This window comes from Phytophthora infestans, genomic scaffold (assembly GCF_000142945.1).
Source record: "Phytophthora infestans T30-4 supercont1.1 genomic scaffold, whole genome shotgun sequence".
Classification (NCBI taxonomy): domain Eukaryota; phylum Oomycota; class Peronosporomycetes; order Peronosporales; family Peronosporaceae; genus Phytophthora; species Phytophthora infestans.
Genome location: NW_003303758.1, coordinates 3,662,120 through 3,681,109, shown reverse-complemented (window position 1 = coordinate 3,681,109; position 18,990 = coordinate 3,662,120). Strand labels below are relative to the sequence as shown.

Here is an 18,990-nt window from a genome sequence, read left to right as displayed (position 1 = left end):
AGCTCCAATGTGGCACACCTGCATCACTCACTACCGGAATTGCCTTCCATCGGGGCACAGCCCGAGCCGAGGCGTCGCCACCACCTCCCAACATGATCCCCACGCCCATTAAGGCGACGAAGCCCTCGCCTCTCTTCACTCTCCCGGAATCTTTCCGACATCCTTCCATTATTAATGTCAAGCGCACGCTGTTGGCCTGTTTCGCGCTGGCCGCATACATCGCGTGGTCGCTGGGCGCCTGGGAAGCTTTCCTCATCGGGACAGGTCTGCGTCCCAAGCTTCGTCCGACGGTGCTGCTTGCTGGCGACTCACTCACTGAGAAAGGCACCAACCCAAAGTCCAACGGATGGGTCACCCTGCTACAAAATGACTACACTCGGTCTGCCAACGTTGTGCCACGCGGGCTATCGGGATACAATACCCGATGGTACCTCAAATACGCCATGCCTGTGATCCGAGGAGAGATTGTCAGCGGCTCCTACACTCCAGTCCTCATCACGTTGTGGCTCGGAGCGAACGACGCCGCACTACCGAATGGAAGTAACTCGGAACAGCATGTTCCGATTGAGACATATCGGCAGAACTTGATCACGATTGTCCGGGAATTCCAGACACTGGCACCCGATTCAAAATTCATATTGATCACTCCGCCTCATGTGGACGACATGGCGCGCCACCGCCGTGCTAGGAATAATGAAGGAGACAAGAAAGGGGTTATCGACCGCACGAACGAAATGGCAGGCAAGTATGCACAAGTCTGTGTCGAAACCGCGCACAAATTGGGACTTCCAGTAGTGAACTTGTACTCGTACTTCAACGACATGCCCAAATGGAGACGTAATAATATGCTGGGGGACGGACTGCATCTCAGCACGAGAGGCAATAGGTTGATGTACGACCAGCTAATGGACAAAATCAAGTCCGAGTTCCCGGACGTAGTGCACAAACTCGAGCGCTGGCAGGCTCCCAACTTTAACAGACTGGTCAAGAGCGACCCGTGGATTCCAGATAATACAGACGATGGTATTAACAGTACTCGTACGCTTCGAAGCACCAGCTACCTTAATGTTATTTCATAGAACTCGTAGCATTATCATTCCAAGTGTCTTGTTTTTTCTTGCTAAGCTTAGACCATTGCGACTACCGGTATCCAAGTACTGTACTGACGTGTTGACTAGCTTTTAGTCACTCAGATCCGGAACACCCTCTGAGATTGTGTCACACGATGGTGAATCAGTGGCGATCGATGTTTACTGCCGAAATTGGCCTCACTGTTTCCTCGGAGTACCGGTAAGCTCCTCGTCCTGCAATTCCGCTATGGCTTCGGCCCCCGAGAAGCCGAAGCTGCCACCTCCTTCGCTGCCATCAGCACCTGCAGCAGCTACGCACAATTCCAAGCGGTTTGTGTTGGCGTTCTTTGTTGTGGCTGCGTACATCGCGTGGTCATTTGGCGCTTGGGAGACCGTTCTTGAAAGGATCAGCATGCGCCCTCAACTTCGACCGGTTATATTGCTCGTCGGCGACTCTCTGACCGAGAAGGGGGCGATACCCAAGACCAATGGATGGGTTACATTGCTGCAGTACGATTATCGACGCTCGGTTCATGTGGTACCCCGCGGACTCTCCGGTTACAATACAAAGTACGGTTGGACGAGATACTTTGCAGCGAACGAATCTCTTGTTGACTCATGTATCTGACGTGGTGTCTCCATAGATGGTACCTGAAGTATGGAATCCCGAGCATTCAGAGCGAAATCTCCAGCGGAGCCTACGTGCCTTCCTTGATCGCAATATGGTTGGGAGCCAACGATGCCGCATTGCCCAACGGATCTGCAGTGGCACAGCACGTTCCCGTCGAGTCTTACAAAGAAAACCTTGTCTTACTTGTGCTTCATTTCCAACAAATGGCTCCAGATGCTGGAATTCTGTTCATCACACCGCCGTGCGTCGACGACGAGGTCCAGGAGAAGAATGCTCGGAAATACGAGGGCGATATGAAAAACATGGTCGTCCACTCCAACACAATGGCTGGGATCTACGCCCATGCTTGTGTGGAGACGGCGAGCAAGTTGGGGTTGTCCGTGCTGGACCTTCACACTTATTTCAACAACATGACCCAGTGGGACCGCAAAAACGTTCTCGAAGATGGACTGCATCTCAACAAAAGAGGCAACAACTTCATGTACCAGCAACTCCGCCAAAAGATCGATGTCGACTTTCCCAACATTTCGCACAAACTCGATCGCTGGCAAATTCCGACTTATGAAACGTGGATTGAGGCAGATCCGTGGCTTCCGGACGATAACAACAGTACCATATTGGAGACGTCATAAGATCATAGAATGCCGATAACAAGTCTGTAAATGCATGTGCACATACGCGTATTCCTTGGCACCCTTTAAGAATGTGGGTTAAATTACTCCTGTGGGACAAGGCACTCGGTGTGGTAGTCTTCTGCACTCGTGCCCCCATGGTGCGCTCATTTAGGTCGAGAAGTTCCCGCACTACGAAGACTTTGGACGTCCCAGTACATGTACGCAATTAATTTAAATTAGCACTCTCCATTTGCCGTTGTAGTCTCCGCCTTGTCTTATCACCAACTCATTTCTGATCAAAAGTGAAAAATACCTGTCCCTCGCTATGCTCACGCTAAGGGGGAGCCTCCGTCGTCTCCTCCCGATGCGGGGTGTCTCCTTCATCACGTCTACCGGTTCAAGAACGGCATCGACGACGACGTCTCTACGTCCGAAGCTGTTGCTACTTGGAGACTCGCTGACACAAGAGGGAACGGATCCAGATCTCGGGGGCTGGGTGGCTCAATTACAGCACCGCTACACTCGCTCCGCCGATATCGTAGTCCGTGGGCTATACGGCTACAGTACGGAGATTTTCGTCAAACATGCCCTTCCAAGTGTTAAGGAGGAGTTAAGCTTGTGGCCAGAATCTCCAGCTTTTGTGGCCGTTTGGCTCGGTGGCAATGATTCCGCACTGTTATCGGGATACGAAGCGGCGCTCCACGTGCCGATTCCCAAGTACCGAGCCAATCTTTGCGAAATTGTGCATACAGTTCAAGATAAGGCACCCGATGCAGCCATTTTAATGATCACTCCACCTGCAGTGAACGATCGGGCGCGACGGAATGTGTGGTCGGATCCTGATGGAGAGCTCGACTTTTCCAACGAAGGCATTGGTGAATACGCCCGTGCATGCATCGAAGAAGCGGGAAGCTTGAACGTCCCAGTGCTGGATTTCCACACAATTATGAATGAAATGCACGAGCAGGAGCGCTGTGGCTGCCAATACGACGGACTGCACTTCAACCAGAAGGGCAACGAGCTCGTCATTGACCACATCCTCACTGCAATCGAGCGTGAATTTCCATCACTGGCAAAACGCTTGGACGCGTGGGAACACCCCGACTACCTCGAATTGCTAGGCAGCAATGAAGGCAACTAAAAACTGGGCTAAATCCACACAAAAAACGCTTTTGCCACTTTTCAAATTACTCCGCCTTAGGTTTCGCCGTTGACGAGTCCATTTCATTGTCTTTTGTGGCCTTCATGTACTTAAGCAGCAAGTACCAGTTTATGATAAACAGCACCAGCACAATGACAACAACGGGGGCAGAGCGCACTGATAAGAGCGCCACGTTAAACACGGCTACAAGACCAAGCTTCCATTCCAATGGGAGGTTTTGCAAGTCTGGCAGGCTTCCAACGGCCTCGTCTTGGCTATTTATCGGTGAATCGATGTCCGTCATTGGTGGGACAACTTCGATATCGTCGCCCTCATGCAACTCGTCGTCAGAATCGGACTCAGACTCATCGTCATCATCAGAATCGCCATCGTCTTTATTGTCCGAGTCATCATCGTCGTCGTCTGATTCTTCAATTGGACTCAGTGGTCGGTCTGGGTCCCGAGAGGAACCCATTGTTGCCACCTCATTATTGCCATTCGTGTCTGTGGCCATATCAGATTTGGGCGTCTCGTCATCAGATTCACTTGCATGTGAATCTTTTCGCACCAGTGGCGACTTCTTTGCAGCTTTGACCATCGCCTTCTTACTCTTCCTACCTCGACGTGAGAGTTGCGCAGTCAAGATTGCCGTCGAGATGGCGTTCTCCCACGCGTTGTACTCGCTTTGCGAAGGCGCACAGATCTTCCAGCAATGCTTCTTGGTACGGATTAGAAACATGTAGGGCGTAGGAGCAGCGTCCAAACTTAACCTACTAGTGATAGCCAGAGATGCATGTTTGTTTGTCAGGTTGAGCTTGGCCAACGACAACCCTCGACGAGCAGCAGCCTCCGAATCGTAGTACCGTAGAACACATTTCCGTGGGTCTAGAACGAACCACTTTCGGTACCAATGTCGTCCTCGAAACTTGACACTGCGCTGAATAATAAGCGATCCAGATTTCATTTGAGGACCGCGTTCCGAGGCTTGTAAGTAGCTCGGAATCGAAAGTGCTGGTGCTGAAGTCGTCCTCCCAGGGATCAACCGTCGAGATTTTCCATGTGCAGAGCCATCGTCATGGCCATGGCCATGCACGAATGGCTTTGAGAGGAGAGAAATGGACGAGTTCACTAGATGCCGCGGATGCATGGAATTGCTTCGTGTATGCTCAATAAAGCCGAGCCGACGATTGTCCACATCCACAGCATCAGATCCACTCCCTGTCGGCGCCGCTTCTGTCTTTTCAGTCGACACAGCTCCTTCTTGAGAGGTAGCAGAAGCGTGACTTTGTGTGTTTTGCTCATTGTGCGATTCCACCTCCGCCCAGTAGATCAAAACCTTGCCTTTACTCCAAGTATACGTATTATCCCACGTAAGTGTGCACGTTCCAGGAGTGGTGCACCGGTAAAACCCCGTTATTGGCTTCACATCTGCTCCTTCACGTGAGTACGCACGAATCATCTCTCCGCCAAACGTAGCACTGAAGCCAATATTGTGCTTTTTTGTCGTAAATTGCCACGATGCAATATCCCCCGCGGCACTCAGTGGCAATGTAACTGAGAATGATTGGCCAGCTCTCACCGTAATAATCGTGCCCGGAAGCCCTTCCAGCATTCTCAACGGAGCCACAGGCCCATCTTCATCGTCGCTGCTGTCTTCCGCAGCCGTCGAAGCCTCTAGAAAGTCGCGCAGCACGTTCGACGCCTTTACTTCCGGAATTTGCATTAGTTGTGCCAAATACTTTGTCAGCTCATTGCGCTTCTCTTCAATGTACTCGTTGTCGTATCTCTTGTTGCGCATTGATGGTAAATCCTTCGGCAGATTTGACTTGGGATATGTCTTCAGCAGCTTTAGAAATGTATAGAAACACATCACAGATTATCACTTTAGCCACTCCTTTTATAACAGAACGAAATGGAAACTTACCCTAGAGTGCAGCGTGCAAATCTGTTTGTAGCTTCGCTGCACCACATGCCTCCGCTCTGTAGTTTCATCCCCTTCAGTCTCAAAGTACGCGGCGATAGTAAACAGCGCGTAGTAGCCGCCGCCGTCCGGCAGATAGCGCAGCGGGTCCAAAGCTTTCTTCTTGGGCGACAACCTCTTCTGGATCTTGTGACCTTCGATGCGACAGGCCACAAGCTGCTTCATACCGCCTTTGGGTGGCGATTTCTCCTCCACGTCGGCAGTCATAGCGGAGGGATCCGTTGGCGGAACGGACTGGAGAGAGCTGGATTTGAGCGGACTGGGATCAGCGTTGATATCCATCACGCGGGCTTTGCCTGCGGTGAGCTTCCTCTACGCCGTCTGGCTTGTCGACACGCACGCAACAAGTGATGCAACTGTCTGTGCTTTTTTGTAGGTTTAAGTTCTGTAGTTTAGATTTAGAAAAGAAGCTACAGAAGTAAATTTGTAAGCTGTGTGAAAACTGGTGTGGCACGATCTTTTCGCGCCAAAAGCCGTTACTGTAGAATAATTTCGAATGCGACAATGACGTCAGATGGAGAGATCCGGAATGCGGAAAGGAAAGCAACCACGTTGATGGACTTGGAGTTTGTATGCGTGAGGGCAAGCCACAGCTTGAACCCATTTGTTTGTGGCTAGCATGTCCGCGCCGACCTTCCATCGATCATTCCGCAATTTGCAGCTTCCAAGTCAACAGTCCAAGCTCCAAACCGAAACAAGAGTGATGATCGCAATTTCGACAGCTGAGGATTTCCACTCTGCCGTGGCCGCTGCGACTCAGAAGCCGTTGGTTGCCTGTTTCTCCGCGCCGTGGTGCGGCGGTTGCAAGTTGGTGGCGCCCAAGGTGGACAAGCTAGCCGAGGAGCTTGCCGAGACCGTCTCGTTTGCCAGGGTGAGTGCTGAGGAGCACGAGACGTTATGCGAAGAAGTGGAAGTGGACAGCTTCCCGCACTTCCGCGTGTACAGGGACGGCAAGATTGTGGGTGACTACACGAGCTCCAAGTTCGACAAGGTGGAGTCCTTTATCCGCGGCCATGTGGCTCCTAATACTGTGCAGGAGACCGAGGAAACACCTGAAGGCGAGGTTACGGAGGAAACGGCGGAGAAGGATGCTGCGAAAGAGGAGGAAGTGTCAGCTGAGGCTGCGACGGAAGGCTCAAAGAAGCGCCAGGAGCGTGAAGAGGAGGAGACGAATGACGAGCAGGTGGCTAAGAAGGCCAAGACGGAGGAGGAGGCGTCGACGGAGGCTGAGAAGGCTGCAACTACGGAGCCAGCTGAGAAGGTTGAGGAAGCGGCAACGGAGGAGACCGAGACGGCTGAAAAGGATTCATCAGAAGAGAAGATCGAAGCTGCTCCCGTTGAGAAGTCTGAAACGGCCGGGAAAGACACTGCTCCAGTCGATGCTGCTGCTGCTTAAACGACACTGCTCTGCTTTGCATGATGTCTAAATCGACGGACATCTTCTGTGGGCTAGCTGGGGGCTGATTGATCCAGCTGAAATCAAGATGAAACAATAAAAAAAGAAGTATTTTATGGCGATTCTTTTGTTTGTGCCCGATATCCTCGACATGTTCTGAATACATGTACATGTGCTCTGCCTTCTTGTCAGAACAATGTGGAATGCTGTTTACAGTGTAGATCATATGTCGGTTGTTTATGTTCCAGTTATATTCTACTACGAAGTAGTTAAAGTATAACTGTACTTTTTTACTAAGGGAAGAGCTGGCTATGCAGATCTCTCTTCGAGAACCGTCAAGTACTGAGCGTACTGTTTGACGACATTGCCATACTTGGTCAGCAGACCCAGCGTCTTCAGTCGGTTCTCGATGTCTTCCTTGGTTTGGCCGTTCTGTAGCCAGCTGCGGAAGACCTGCTTGGCGTACGCGTGATCGTTGACAATTTTTTCGAGGATCTCCGAGTCCATCAGCCTCGCTTCGGCCATCCTCTCTTCACCGTCGTCGGCTGTCGTTATCTCTAGCAATCGCAGCGGCTGGTTGTTGGTGTCTTCGATCATCGCGCCGTCGGAAGCTGGTAGGGACAATGTGCTCGGCTGCGCTGACACAACGTCGCAGGTGATGAGGAGGGTGGCTACTGCCACCAAGAGGACGTAGCTCACACGCATTGTCGGGGTCTTGAAAGGCGGTCAAATCTGGCTAGTGCAGGCGAGCAGTTTACAGACTGAATCTTTACGGCAAGAATTAAAATTGATTACTTCAAGTAATTGAGAGCAAAGCCCAAAACGCTATCCTGCTGTAAGGACGAGAGGATCAATTTGGAGGGGTGTTTTGTACCGACCGGTACGAGGACAACATGTACATGTAGCTGGTAGAGTCTCCAATACTAGTATTTATACTCACTCTCCATTTACCAACTACTTCGAAGTACTAAAAAAACTCTTGTAATTATTTCCAACAAGTAGTTGATTGGTCTCGAAATTTGCTTTGCGACGGCTGGAATACCTTCCCACAACTGGTACGAGGCTGCGCAGGACACTAAAAATGAGAAACCGGTAGTGAAACTGTGGAAGAAGCGGGCAGTGAATGACGTATCATTACTATTTACATCACTATCTACATGTTTAAGCATCGCTATCTACATGTTGGAGCTTCGCTGTGTTCGACGAGTGGATAAAGGAGCCTACACATCCAACCAGATGCGGAAGTTGGGAAGCTGCCAGACTTTAAGCTGCTTCGCCAAGCTGGGGAATGCCTTATTGATCTTCTTTTGCAGTTGTTCGTCCACCAACCGGTTGCCTTTAGCGGTGAAATGCAGTCCGTCGTCCAAGCACGCCGCGCGTTCACTCTCCGACATTGAGTTGAAGAACGAGTGTAAATCCAACGCACTTACGCCAATCTCTCCAGCAGTCTCTACACACGCTTGCGCGTATTCACCTGCTGCGGCGTTCGTGCGTTCAGCGCAGCCGATTGGCGAGCGCGATTTGCGGACGGCGTCGTCCACGTGCGGCGGGGTGATCAGTAGAATGTGAGCCCGAGGAGCTTTAGCCTGGAAGCTGCGAACGATTGTAGTCAAGTTCTCCTTGTATGTTGCAAGCGGGACGTGCTGGCGAGCTGCGGTACCGTCCGGAAGTGCAGCGTCGTTGGCACCCAGCCACAACGTGATCAGACACGGCGACCGCACCTCACCGGATAGCTCACGCTCAAGCGCAGGTAAGGCCGACTCAATGAACCACCTACTCATACAAAACGATCAATGCATCAGTAAGGCCCTGTACTAATGCAGTGAAGCTTTCCAATCAGCAGCAAGACGCACTTGGTGTTGTAACCTGACAGTCCGCGTGGAACGATATCGGCCGATCGGTTGTAGCGATCCTGCATCAGCGCAATCCAACCGGCATTGTTGGGGTCAGTTCCCCGCTCCGTCAGCGAGTCACCCGTGAGGTAGATAACCGGTCGTCGTGCTGGCCGCGTAACAGCAGCGTTGCTGGCGTCGGAGGTGCTCATGACGGGGACTAATATGATATGATGGAATGCTTTGAATTGTATTTATTTTGCACCAATTAAAGAGCCGAACGAGGTTTAAATAGTCCAATCAGGTTACTTGTCCGTTACGAGGCAACTTCAAGTACGTCAACAAAGAGTCGCGTGTGCATTGATCAACCATGGTCTTCTCTAGAAGAGCAGCTTCTCCGACATCGTCGCTCTCAAGCTACGGTATCTCATGCGAGTATCAACAGGTCTGCAAGGTTGCACCGGCAGATGGTCACAAAGATACTGAGCCGGTTTCCGCTGACGACGATCGAGAAGTGGCGCGACGAGCTCTTGCAGATTTAGAGGAGCTTTACTTCGATGAAGACAGCGATGAAGAAAGTTTAGATGAAGACGAGCATGAAGTGAACTCAGAGTGGGGGTCCGGGACATCGCCATGCAGCTCACGTGGTAAACGGCATGCAGGAGCAATGACTCTTGAAGAGCTCACGGTGGCAGTAAACGCGGCCATCGAGTACCATCGCCCGACGAGCACTGCTGTTGCTCAACCGGCAATAGCACCGAAAGGTAAAGAAGACGACAAGTCATCTAGGTACTCGGCGGAACGCTGTCCTCCCTCCCACTGTCGTCACCAACAAAAGGGTGTATCCTCTGTGTCGTCTTCAGGAGAAGATTCAGTTTTAAAAATGTTCCAAGATATGTTGGAGATGAAAGAGAAACACTTTTACGCTTTAAAAACCAGAGACAACCAAAGCAAAGAAGACATTACCAATCGCACTGCCAAGGTTGATCAGCAGCAACAGACTACGACGTATGTGAGGGATCAAGCCACAGAAACTGACAGATACTCTCATCGACGACCTCTCGACGCAGCATTTCGAGTTGCTGAGCTTGATATCCCACCACTATCACCATCATTGGGTGTACATGCTGAATATGATGCGACTGCAAGCAATCTAGTGCGACCAATCGAAGTTGGTCCGACACTTGCAGATCTTGCTCAGCGGCGTCGTCTCTCTTCTCAACTGCAACTTTCTTCTGAATCTTCCTGGAGCTCGTCTTCGTCTTCATCGGCAACAGGTCCAGGCTCTCAATCTTCGTTAGTCAGTGGAAACAGCAGTGGCAGTGCCAACAGCAACAGGTACAGTGCCACAAAAAGTGTCACTAGTCAGCAAACCCATAGCAGAAGAAGAAGTCGAACTGCCCCGCCAAGCACAAGTAGAGCGAGCAGTAAACATAGCAGTTGCAAAAGTCAGTATCTTGCGAAACGAGAGCCATCCATCGAGATAAGAGAGCCGTCTGACGCGCAAACTACACCAGCCCAGAAGGATCAAGCCGATAAGGGTTTTCCGCATGTGCCTACAGACCAAGTTCAAAGCGGCCCTGAGCTCGTGAAATGGGAGTTAGACCTCTCGAACTTTGCTATTTAAATGAAATTTTCGATAAGACTGTCATGTTTCGAGATGTGAAAAACAGTGTTATTTCTATCGCATGTCTACATGTTCAGATTCCCTCACTTCAGACGGACGACCTCAGCCACTACAAACTTATCGCTCTCCTTGATGGCAGCTTTGAACTCTTTCTTAAGTTCTTTCTCACTCTTTGAGGACAGTTGCTTCTCCTGAATTTGCTTGAGCACTTGGTCACGCAGTATATCCACATCCAGCTCCTTGCCAGAGCATTTGAGTGCTGACTTGATCAACTTGCTCCACTTAACAGGCTTGTCCTCCGTTCTGCTCTTCTTAGATGAAGTCTCCTCCGCCTCGGTCTCAGCTGGCCGCTTCTTACTCGCTGTTTCCTCTTCAGGTGCCGCTGCGTTCGCCTCCGGAGCCGACGCTTTGAAGGCCGTCTCGTAAATGGTCCAGGCCTTTTCCACAAGTGTCGTATCACGCAGCGCCAAACTATTGGTGACAAAATTGACGAATTTGTTCTTCTTGCGGGGTACGTTGTCATATCCAGCGATTCGCGTGAGTACGTCCTGCACCTTGCAGTCCTCAGGGCAAGTCGCGGTTTGCACCACGTCCACCCATCGCTCCTGTGGCGTCTGTTTCTTGCCGTTCTTGCTCTTGTTCTTGTCGCCTTGGAACAAACTCTTCTCGTACTTCTCGGCCTCTGAAATGCAGCTCGTGTGCGCGGCGTAGTCGTTGCCCTCGAATACGACACTACAGTCCACGCAGCTCACGGCCCAGCAGTTGCGGCAGCGGCCTGCGTGTGCGTCCACCTTGTTCTTTTTCAGTGTCTCATTGCAACCCTCGCAAACAAAGAACACCATGATGCTCAGACTGTATTTGCCTCAATGAGCTATCAAGCCTCGCCAATCAAGTGCGCTACTTGAGTGAGTGTATACCTTGTATACGACGGGAGTATGAGCCAATCACCGATCGCCATTTTTTTGGCGCCAACACCTTCACTTTCTGATCTACTTTTGATCACTTTTTTTCGATTGCCAGTTTTGCATCATGGAGACAACGGCAACTACTGCAGCCCAAGCGACTGGCAACAAACGCGGCCGCGAAGAGGAAGAGCAGCAGACGGTGAACGAAGATGAGGAGGAGATGGTGACACTTTCGGACGTGCTGAAGCACAACGAGCAGATGACGGAGACGGCGGACGCGGTGCTAGGAGACGCCAGTGACACACACTGTAGCTATCCCATGGGCTACATGCGTCAGGCAGTATACGCCTGCATGACCTGCACACCGGATGCACTAGAGAAGCCCGAAACGCGCGCCGGTGTGTGTCTGGCTTGCACATACAATTGCCACCAGGATCACGAACTCGTGGAGCTCTACACCAAGCGCTCGTTCCGCTGCGACTGTGGCAACAAAAAGTTCCATAAAAGTGAGTTTAAAGCTACCGCAAACATCGTTTATTAGGCTCCATTGTGGCTAATGTGTCGTTATTGCTGCAGGTAATCCATGCAAGCTGGAAGCAGACAAGGCGGCGACGAACCCTCGCAACACGTACTCACAGAACTATGGAGGGTTGTACTGCAACTGCCACCGTCCATATCCAGACCCCGAACGAACGACACCTGAGGTTATGGTACAGTGTGTCATTTGTGAAGACTGGCTGCACGAGGAGCACATTTCCAAGGATGTAGTTGAGGAGGGAACAACCGCTGAAGACACTACAACTCATGCTGAGAAGGAGACTCCTTCCTCCGCTGAGACGGACAAGAAATCACCTGACGACGCTGTTGCTTCTACCGATACTGGACACACAGTGTCTCCGGAAAGCTTTGATGAGCTCATCTGTCTCGAGTGTATGCATAAACACCCGTTCCTCATGGCCTACACTGTGGACAGTCCGGATAATGATGAAGAAACACCCGTTGGAAACGGCGACGATGCTTCCAACCCCAAGCAGACTGAAGCGATTGAATGTGTGCTTAAAGTCAAGCAGCAACAGCTGGAAGCGCAAGGAACAACGCTACGGCCAACATTCTGGTCGAGCGATTGGCGCAGTGACTTGTGTCAATGCTCCTCCTGTCTGTCTCTATTTGACAAGCACGACATCGCGTTCCTCCTGGACCCCGAAGACTCGTTGCACGTGTACGAAGCCAGTGCGAGGGAGAAGAAAACTGCTTCTGACGAGGAAATGGCTCAACGTGCCTTTGCCAACACGTTGACGCACGAGCAACAAGTCGAGGTTGCTATGGGCTACAGTCTCATGAAGAACAACCTCCAGCAATACCTGGCAGGCTTTGCAGCTGCAGGCAAGACTGTGCGGAAAGAAGACATCCAGAACTTCTTCGAGACTTTGAGTCAGGCCAAACGGCAGAAGACGGAGTAGAGCGGCATCAAGCACAGCGAGCTGGGGTTTATTTTTTCATGAATTAATTGCTAGTAGTCTTGTTTACTGCTGAAATTTGCCCAAGAACTCAAAGACCTTCGCTGACAGCGTAGCATCGGCCTCGAGTGGGTCGCCAGGCTTAGCTGTCTCGATGTTAGCAGCCAAGCGAGCTCCTTGATCAATCGCGCGCTTAGCATCCAGCTCGCCAGCCTCGTCAGCACCGCCAATACGGAACACGGTGACTCCTTTCTCTTGCAGTGGCTTCTCGAGCTCTCGAAGCGGCACTTGACCCGCACAAACGATCACATTGTCAACTTGTAGAACATGTTTCTCCCCTTTCTTGTCCGTATAATGCAGTCCTTCATCGTCCACTTTATCGTACGACACGCCACCGATCATCTTGACATCACGATGCTTGAGTGACAGTCGGTGAATCCACCCGGTCGTTTTGCCAAGATCTTTGCCGTGTTTCGTGCTCTTACGTTGCATCAGATAGATGTCACGTGCTGGAGGAGGGATACTGGGCTTGACACCAGCCACTCCGCCACGTACTGAATTAGTCGTGTCGATGCCCCACTCACGAGCGAACACGTCGACACTTGAGCTTGTGGATTCGCCAACGTGAGCGAGGAACTCTGCCACATCGAATCCAATGCCTCCTGCGCCGATGATAGCCACCTTGTTACCCACTGGAGCTTTGTTCTTCAGGACGTCAAGGTAGCTCAAAACCTTGGGGTGGTCTGCCCCTGGGATCTTGAGGGCACGAGGCAACACACCCGTCGCGATAACCACCTTATCAAAAGCTCCAGTGGTCAGATCTGCAGCCTCAACGTGTTGTCCAAGCTTCACTTTGACGCCTTTGAGCTTCAGCTGCTTTTCAAAGTAGCGGAGTGTCTCGTAGAACTCTTCTTTGCCTGGAATCGTCTTGGCCATGTTGAACTGCCCTCCAATGGCTTCAGCTTGGTCGAACAACGTCACTTCATAGCCACGAATCGCCGCTGCCGTCGAGAACGATAAGCCAGCAGGCCCAGCGCCCACAACTGCCACACGTTGGGCATCTGCGTCAACAATATAAAAAGTTTTCAGTATACTAGAAACACAAGACCTATACAACGTCAACAACTCACCGTTCGTCGGAGTGTAGTTCAGTAGCGTCTCGTAGCCTGAACGTGGGTTAACCAAGCAGCTCGCAATAATAGCCTTGAACGTGTGGTCCAAGCACGCCTGGTTGCAGCCAATGCACGTGTTGATCTCGTCCACTCGACCTTCTTCCGTCTTCCGCACAAACTCCGGGTCTGCCAGGAATGGTCGCGCCATCGACACCATATCTACGCAGCAACAATTACGTCAGCAGTCCAATAATCACTCGAATATGGTGATAAAAGTCTCTCGAACCTGCACGTCCTTCAGCGATGATCTGCTCCGCTACATCAGGCATATTGATGCGGTTGGTTGTGATGAGAGGGATGGACACTTCGCCCTTCATTTTCTGGGTAACCCAAGAGAACCCTCCGCGCGGAACACTTGTAGCAATCGTCGGGATGCGAGCTTCGTGCCAGCCGATGCCCGTGTTGATGATCGTGGCTCCTGCAGCCTCAATCTGCTTGGCAAGCATCACGATCTCGTCCCACGTGCTGCCTTTCTCAACGAGATCCAGCATGGACAACCGGAAGATGATGATGAAATCCTTGCCGACTGCAGCACGTACAGCTTTGACGATCTCTATAGGGAAGAGGATACGGTTCTCGTACGAGCCACCCCATTGATCTTTGCGCTTGTTCGTGTGCTCTACGATGAACTGGTTGATCAGATATCCTTCTGAGCCCATGATCTCCACGCCGTCGTAGCCAGCTTCACGTGCACGAGCTGCACAACTCGCATAGTCCCGAATTGTGCTCTCCACTGCAGAGCTGGACAATTCTCGGGGTGTGAACCAGCCGATCGGAGCTTTAATAGGAGACGGTGCTACATTGAATGGATGGTACCCGTAGCGTCCACTATGCAGGATTTGCATGGCGATCTTGCCGTCGTTGTGGTGCACTGCTTGGGTCACTTCCTTGTGTGCGTTCACCTCACCTTGCGTCGTCAGTTTAGCTGCCAACGGACTCACACGACCTGCTCGATTGGGTGCAATGCCTCCAGTTACGATAAGACCGACGTTGCCTTTGGCTCTGAACAGCAGCAACAATTGCAATTAGAAGAATGGGAATTGTTTTGGATACACTGGAACGGACCTTTCGGCGAAGAAGGCGGCGAGGCGAGTGAGCGACTTGCCCTCCTCGAGTCCCGTGTGCATGGAGCCCATTAGCACGCGGTTCTTGAGTTGCGTGAAGCCCAGGTCTAGAGGTTGCAGAAGGTGCTGGTATTTGCTCATAGTCACGTCCGGGTGCTTTGTCGAGTGTACCTTTGGTGCTTCACGTCTGAACCTGACGAGACGCACCATCGGAATATGATAATCTACAGAATCAGATTTGGATACTTTCAAACTACAAAACTGGGTCACTAAATTTGCATTCTGCAATTGGTCAATAGCAAACCGTCTTTGACAAGAGGATAAAAACCAATAGATGCTCAGAAGAAATATTCAACCAATCGTCGTCTCTCCCCTTGCGCCGCCCGTCCGCCGCAGACTCTTTGAACGGCCAGCAGTCCAGGAAGGAACCTATTGCCATTATGACCAAGGAGTACACGCTGGACGAGATCCGCCGCCTGGCCGACAGCAACCCGGAGAAGCTGGCGCAGGAGTACCAGGCCTCGCGTGCCGCCACCGCCAACCTGGTGGACCGCGCTCGCGCTGGTATCGCTGCCCGCACGGCCAACCCTCCCACCAACAAGTTTAACGCCTGGGCCCAGGGCTACGGCAACCGTTTCATCTACAGCGGCAGCTTCAAGCCGATCGCGCACATGATGCTCATCGTGGGCGGCGCGGGCTGCGCTGTCGAGTGGTGGTGCCACCACAGTAAGTACTTGATCAACTATGAAAGCTCGAAGATGTAGCGATCTGACAGATCTTATTTTGCATTGCACAGGACACGCTCACGCTGAGAAGAAGGATGAGCACCACTAAGTTGATACTCTATATTCTCTTCAAGCGGCAGCAAACGTGCTAGACCCCAAGCTTCATCATTTTCTCTTCTGATAAAATAACAGAGCCTTTTGCAGGAGACAGCAACTTTGCAGACGCAGGCAAGGCGGAAAAGGTGACGTCAGCCGATCTACTTATTGTAGTAGTAGCCGGCTAGCCGAACCTCTGAGTTAATAAAAGACTCGGCTCGTAAATAAGAACACAACGCCTGAAGCAAAATCGAACGTCGACCGCAGGCGCTGTGGCTTGTGCTGTGTTAACATATTCTCCATTTCTATTACACTGGCGAATCCCTTGGTATCCTACTCCTCCAGTCTCTCTGTTGATTCGATTCAACTGAAGCTGGTCTCTCTTCTCGTCTAACAATTTCAAGAGCATCTTCACTCTTCTGACAATGTATTATCCGTCGGGAAACGCAGTTCGCGTGTGGGGATCTTGCCATAGCCCTGTACGACCAGTTTGTCCTCGAACACGTGCACCAAAGCATGCGCAGTCTCCGACGGAGAACATTCGAGGATGGCGTCACACACGACAAAGTGAACTCCTCTGTTGTGCATCCCTTCATGGGCGTACACGTATCCGTCAGCATGAGAATGGCCTGAAAAGACGACGCGGACGCACGGGAAGCGCCGGATAAGTTCCAACACTTCCGGGTAATTCCACAACAAACTTGCAGGTGTTGGCGAAGTGCTCGGGTGGATCGGGACGTGTGTGAAGATGACCACATTCTCTCCAGCTTCCGTTGCCTCTACAAGCGTCTTCTCTAACCATTTCATCTGCTCTCGATCCACCGCCCCATTGAAAGCTACGAACCTTCGCTGCTCTTCAACAAGACCCGTCGGAGAATTGAGGTTCTCGTTCGGGTTCACTTGACGCAGCAAGGCCATAGCTTCCTGGTACACTGGGTCATCCTTCTCCCGTCCGAGGATCGATAGCCCGTAGCAATCCAACACAACGAAGCGGTATTTGGGTGCTTCGGGTACTTGAAAATCGTAGTAACTACGCTGTGGCGCATTATTCGACGTCTTTGAAGGTTGATATAGAAGTTCCTTCTGGATGACCGAGGCGGGGAAGTTGTAGAGCTCGTGGTTGCCAACCAGGTGATGAACTGGACCCACTGCATCTTGGAACGGTTTCCACGCTGCTTTAGTGCTCTCTAAAGCTTGTCGAGACGTGGAGGCCGGTCGGTTCTTGCCATCGATGAGGTCTCCCAGATTCACGGCGAAGCGGAGTTTCGCTCCGCCTATGGCCACGCGTAGCCACTCCGCCACTGTGGCTTGCAACTGCGGTAGCGCATTGCGATAGTACCGCTGGGAGATGTGGTGGAAGTCCCATCCGTCTTTCACGTCTGCGTACTGCACATCGGCCACCAAGCCGAAGGTCACTTGTGGCTCCAGCGCTGACGTCATTCGACTTTTTTTCTCTATGAACGGAATTGGTCTCTCATAAATTATAAACTGAAATCATTCTTGGATATTTTTAGATTTTGGAGCATTTCCAACATGGGAGATCACCAAGCCACTGATTGACCTATTATTTGAAGCCTTAGCCGAGAAGTGGTAAAGTAAAAATGAAGCTCCCTGCTTCGATGTATCACGCTGAGGATCTGCAGTCGAAACCAAATTTCCGACAAGTGGGAACGAAACCTACAGGGTCAGTTTTAGCAGTGCGCAGACAAGCACCACCTGACCCAAACATGGTACTGTTTTTTTTTTTGGCGTTGTGCAGATGAGAGATGACTAAATGTTCTGCTACTAGAAAATATCGTCAATTCCGTCCAAGTACGAGACTGTTTTGCATCGTGACCCGAATGAACGCAATGGCTTTGGCAATCGAACGCAGCGCTTTGGTGATTGCGAGGTTCGTATACAGTGGAAACTAAAGGGGAATTGAGTTGTGATAAAGGTTATATGCTGAATTTGCTTTACAGAACGAGTTACCCGGGCCTGGTCACTACTACAAACCACCAAGTCTCGTACGCTCGACCTTAGATTCGGGATCGGTGTCTCGGTTGGGGTACAGCACAGGGTTCGTATCTAAGTCGAAGCGATTCAATGAGCAGGTCAAGCATGTCGTGCCGGGGCCTGGACAATACCAGCCAACCAGGTGCCTTGAAAACTCTAGCTTCTTTGCATTGCCAATATTATTTACTCACAGTTTTGGCACGATTCCAACAAAATAAGAGATGATCGTCAGACACAGAACAAGAAGCACGGAATGAGCAGTTTTGCTAACGCGGTAAGTGATGATTAGATCAAAATCAATCTACATGCTCAGATATTTTCATTCATATATGTGAATGGCAGCCCAAGCGCAGCAACAATCAAAACCAGAGTACTTGTGCTCCAGGACCTGGCGACTACAACGCAGAGCAACCGTCATTGGCGTATTCTCACAATGTCTCGAAGTCTGTTTTCTCTTCCAAAACGACCCGAGGGTGGCAAATTCCGACCGAAATTCCTGCTCCAGGGCAGTATGAAAATCCCATTCAACTAGCACGATCCCTCCGTGGCTCTTCTCAATCTGTATTCAAATCATCCGTAAAGCGTCTGGGGTCAGATGCCTCTCTAACTCCTGGACCAGGAGCGTACAATGCTGAGGATGCAGAAACCGCACTTCGATATGACCAGGTGGCAAGAGCTCACACAAGTGCTGCCTTTCAAGCTGGAACCATAGACCGCTTCGGACGCTTACCAGGAAAGATCGTGACGGATGGAGAACTCGGTAAGAATCGTATAATAGTCGACGTATAGAGGGAATAGTAGCTCACGCAGACCTTTGTTGTGGTGTGCAGGTCCGGGAACGTATGAAGTATCGACACTGGCAGAAAAGCTAGCAGAAAAACAAGGCTCTGCTAGCGTATTTAAGTCGAAAACGTCGAGGGCAGAAGGAACAGGAATGAAGTATCAGAAAGGAAGTGTGCCAGGGCCAGCCTTTTATCATCCTGAGAACCCCGAAAAACGATCTCACTTACTAAACGCCAATAGAAAATGGCTTTAGAACTACCTGGACAAAACTATCCGACGAAAGATTTTCGGCGAAGCAAACCGTAAAGGAAAAGACAATGAAAAGTGAAAGTCATTAACAATATTTTAATGCCGATTAATACTATGAATACTTGTGCACACCAAGCACCACGATTTTTAACTCAATCAGTCTTAGCAAGAATTGCGGACAGTTTGTATCGCACTTCTTTAAATTTAAGGAGGGCCTCAGTCAACGGCAGCTATGGTGTACACCTCGATTGC

At 51.0% G+C, this 18,990-nt stretch overlaps 13 protein-coding genes across 13 annotated transcripts; 7 read left to right on the top strand and 6 right to left on the bottom strand.

Annotated features, from left to right (window-relative positions):
- Positions 1-92: 92 nt before the first annotated feature.
- PITG_00712 (isoamyl acetate-hydrolyzing esterase, putative) lies at positions 93-1,079 on the top strand (the record flags this gene model as incomplete). The annotated part of the gene is made up of 1 exon (XM_002909240.1): positions 93-1,079. The coding sequence occupies one exon, from the start codon at positions 93-95 to the stop codon at positions 1,077-1,079; it is 987 nt and encodes a 328-aa protein (XP_002909286.1).
- A 238-nt stretch (positions 1,080-1,317) lies between these two features.
- PITG_00711 (isoamyl acetate-hydrolyzing esterase 1) lies at positions 1,318-2,333 on the top strand (the record flags this gene model as incomplete). The annotated part of the gene is made up of 2 exons (XM_002909239.1): positions 1,318-1,640; positions 1,715-2,333. 2 exons carry the CDS (start codon positions 1,318-1,320, stop codon positions 2,331-2,333), a joined length of 942 nt encoding a protein of 313 aa, XP_002909285.1.
- A 346-nt stretch (positions 2,334-2,679) lies between these two features.
- On the top strand, positions 2,680-3,502 carry PITG_00710 (isoamyl acetate-hydrolyzing esterase, putative; the record flags this gene model as incomplete). Its single annotated transcript, XM_002909238.1, has 2 exons — positions 2,680-3,117; positions 3,166-3,502. The coding sequence occupies 2 exons, from the start codon at positions 2,680-2,682 to the stop codon at positions 3,454-3,456; spliced, it is 729 nt and encodes a 242-aa protein (XP_002909284.1).
- Positions 3,503-5,686, bottom strand: PITG_00709 (uncharacterized protein; the record flags this gene model as incomplete). Its single annotated transcript, XM_002909237.1, has 2 exons — positions 3,503-5,302; positions 5,381-5,686. The coding sequence occupies 2 exons, from the start codon at positions 5,642-5,644 to the stop codon at positions 3,503-3,505; spliced, it is 2,064 nt and encodes a 687-aa protein (XP_002909283.1).
- Positions 5,687-6,056: 370 nt separating this feature from the next.
- PITG_00708 (thioredoxin, putative) lies at positions 6,057-7,040 on the top strand (the record flags this gene model as incomplete). The annotated part of the gene is made up of 1 exon (XM_002909236.1): positions 6,057-7,040. The coding sequence occupies one exon, from the start codon at positions 6,057-6,059 to the stop codon at positions 6,831-6,833; it is 777 nt and encodes a 258-aa protein (XP_002909282.1).
- A 102-nt stretch (positions 7,041-7,142) lies between these two features.
- On the bottom strand, positions 7,143-7,538 carry PITG_00707 (secreted RxLR effector peptide protein, putative; the record flags this gene model as incomplete). Its single annotated transcript, XM_002909235.2, has 1 exon — positions 7,143-7,538. The coding sequence occupies one exon, from the start codon at positions 7,536-7,538 to the stop codon at positions 7,143-7,145; it is 396 nt and encodes a 131-aa protein (XP_002909281.1).
- Positions 7,539-8,053: 515 nt separating this feature from the next.
- PITG_00706 (isoamyl acetate-hydrolyzing esterase 1, putative) lies at positions 8,054-8,877 on the bottom strand (the record flags this gene model as incomplete). The annotated part of the gene is made up of 2 exons (XM_002909234.1): positions 8,054-8,606; positions 8,687-8,877. 2 exons carry the CDS (start codon positions 8,875-8,877, stop codon positions 8,054-8,056), a joined length of 744 nt encoding a protein of 247 aa, XP_002909280.1.
- Positions 8,878-10,375: 1,498 nt separating this feature from the next.
- Positions 10,376-11,134, bottom strand: PITG_00705 (uncharacterized protein; the record flags this gene model as incomplete). The annotated part of the gene is made up of 1 exon (XM_002909233.1): positions 10,376-11,134. One exon carries the CDS (start codon positions 11,132-11,134, stop codon positions 10,376-10,378), a length of 759 nt encoding a protein of 252 aa, XP_002909279.1.
- A 272-nt stretch (positions 11,135-11,406) lies between these two features.
- PITG_00704 (uncharacterized protein) lies at positions 11,407-12,657 on the top strand (the record flags this gene model as incomplete). Its single annotated transcript, XM_002909232.1, has 5 exons — positions 11,407-11,420; positions 11,495-11,703; positions 11,774-11,961; positions 12,043-12,162; positions 12,229-12,657. The coding sequence occupies 5 exons, from the start codon at positions 11,407-11,409 to the stop codon at positions 12,655-12,657; spliced, it is 960 nt and encodes a 319-aa protein (XP_002909278.1).
- Positions 12,658-12,720: 63 nt separating this feature from the next.
- Positions 12,721-15,066, bottom strand: PITG_00703 (2,4-dienoyl-CoA reductase; the record flags this gene model as incomplete). Its single annotated transcript, XM_002909231.1, has 4 exons — positions 12,721-13,715; positions 13,785-13,985; positions 14,053-14,828; positions 14,892-15,066. 4 exons carry the CDS (start codon positions 15,029-15,031, stop codon positions 12,721-12,723), a joined length of 2,112 nt encoding a protein of 703 aa, XP_002909277.1.
- Positions 15,067-15,261: 195 nt separating this feature from the next.
- On the top strand, positions 15,262-15,961 carry PITG_00702 (uncharacterized protein; the record flags this gene model as incomplete). Its single annotated transcript, XM_002909230.1, has 2 exons — positions 15,262-15,616; positions 15,687-15,961. The coding sequence occupies 2 exons, from the start codon at positions 15,331-15,333 to the stop codon at positions 15,722-15,724; spliced, it is 324 nt and encodes a 107-aa protein (XP_002909276.1).
- A 161-nt stretch (positions 15,962-16,122) lies between these two features.
- PITG_00701 (uncharacterized protein) lies at positions 16,123-17,151 on the bottom strand (the record flags this gene model as incomplete). Its single annotated transcript, XM_002909229.1, has 1 exon — positions 16,123-17,151. The coding sequence occupies one exon, from the start codon at positions 17,149-17,151 to the stop codon at positions 16,123-16,125; it is 1,029 nt and encodes a 342-aa protein (XP_002909275.1).
- Positions 17,152-17,312: 161 nt separating this feature from the next.
- On the top strand, positions 17,313-18,742 carry PITG_00700 (uncharacterized protein; the record flags this gene model as incomplete). Its single annotated transcript, XM_002909228.1, has 6 exons — positions 17,313-17,441; positions 17,501-17,602; positions 17,673-17,848; positions 17,926-17,980; positions 18,049-18,466; positions 18,537-18,742. The coding sequence occupies 6 exons, from the start codon at positions 17,313-17,315 to the stop codon at positions 18,740-18,742; spliced, it is 1,086 nt and encodes a 361-aa protein (XP_002909274.1).
- Between the last annotated feature and the right edge of the window lie 248 nt (positions 18,743-18,990).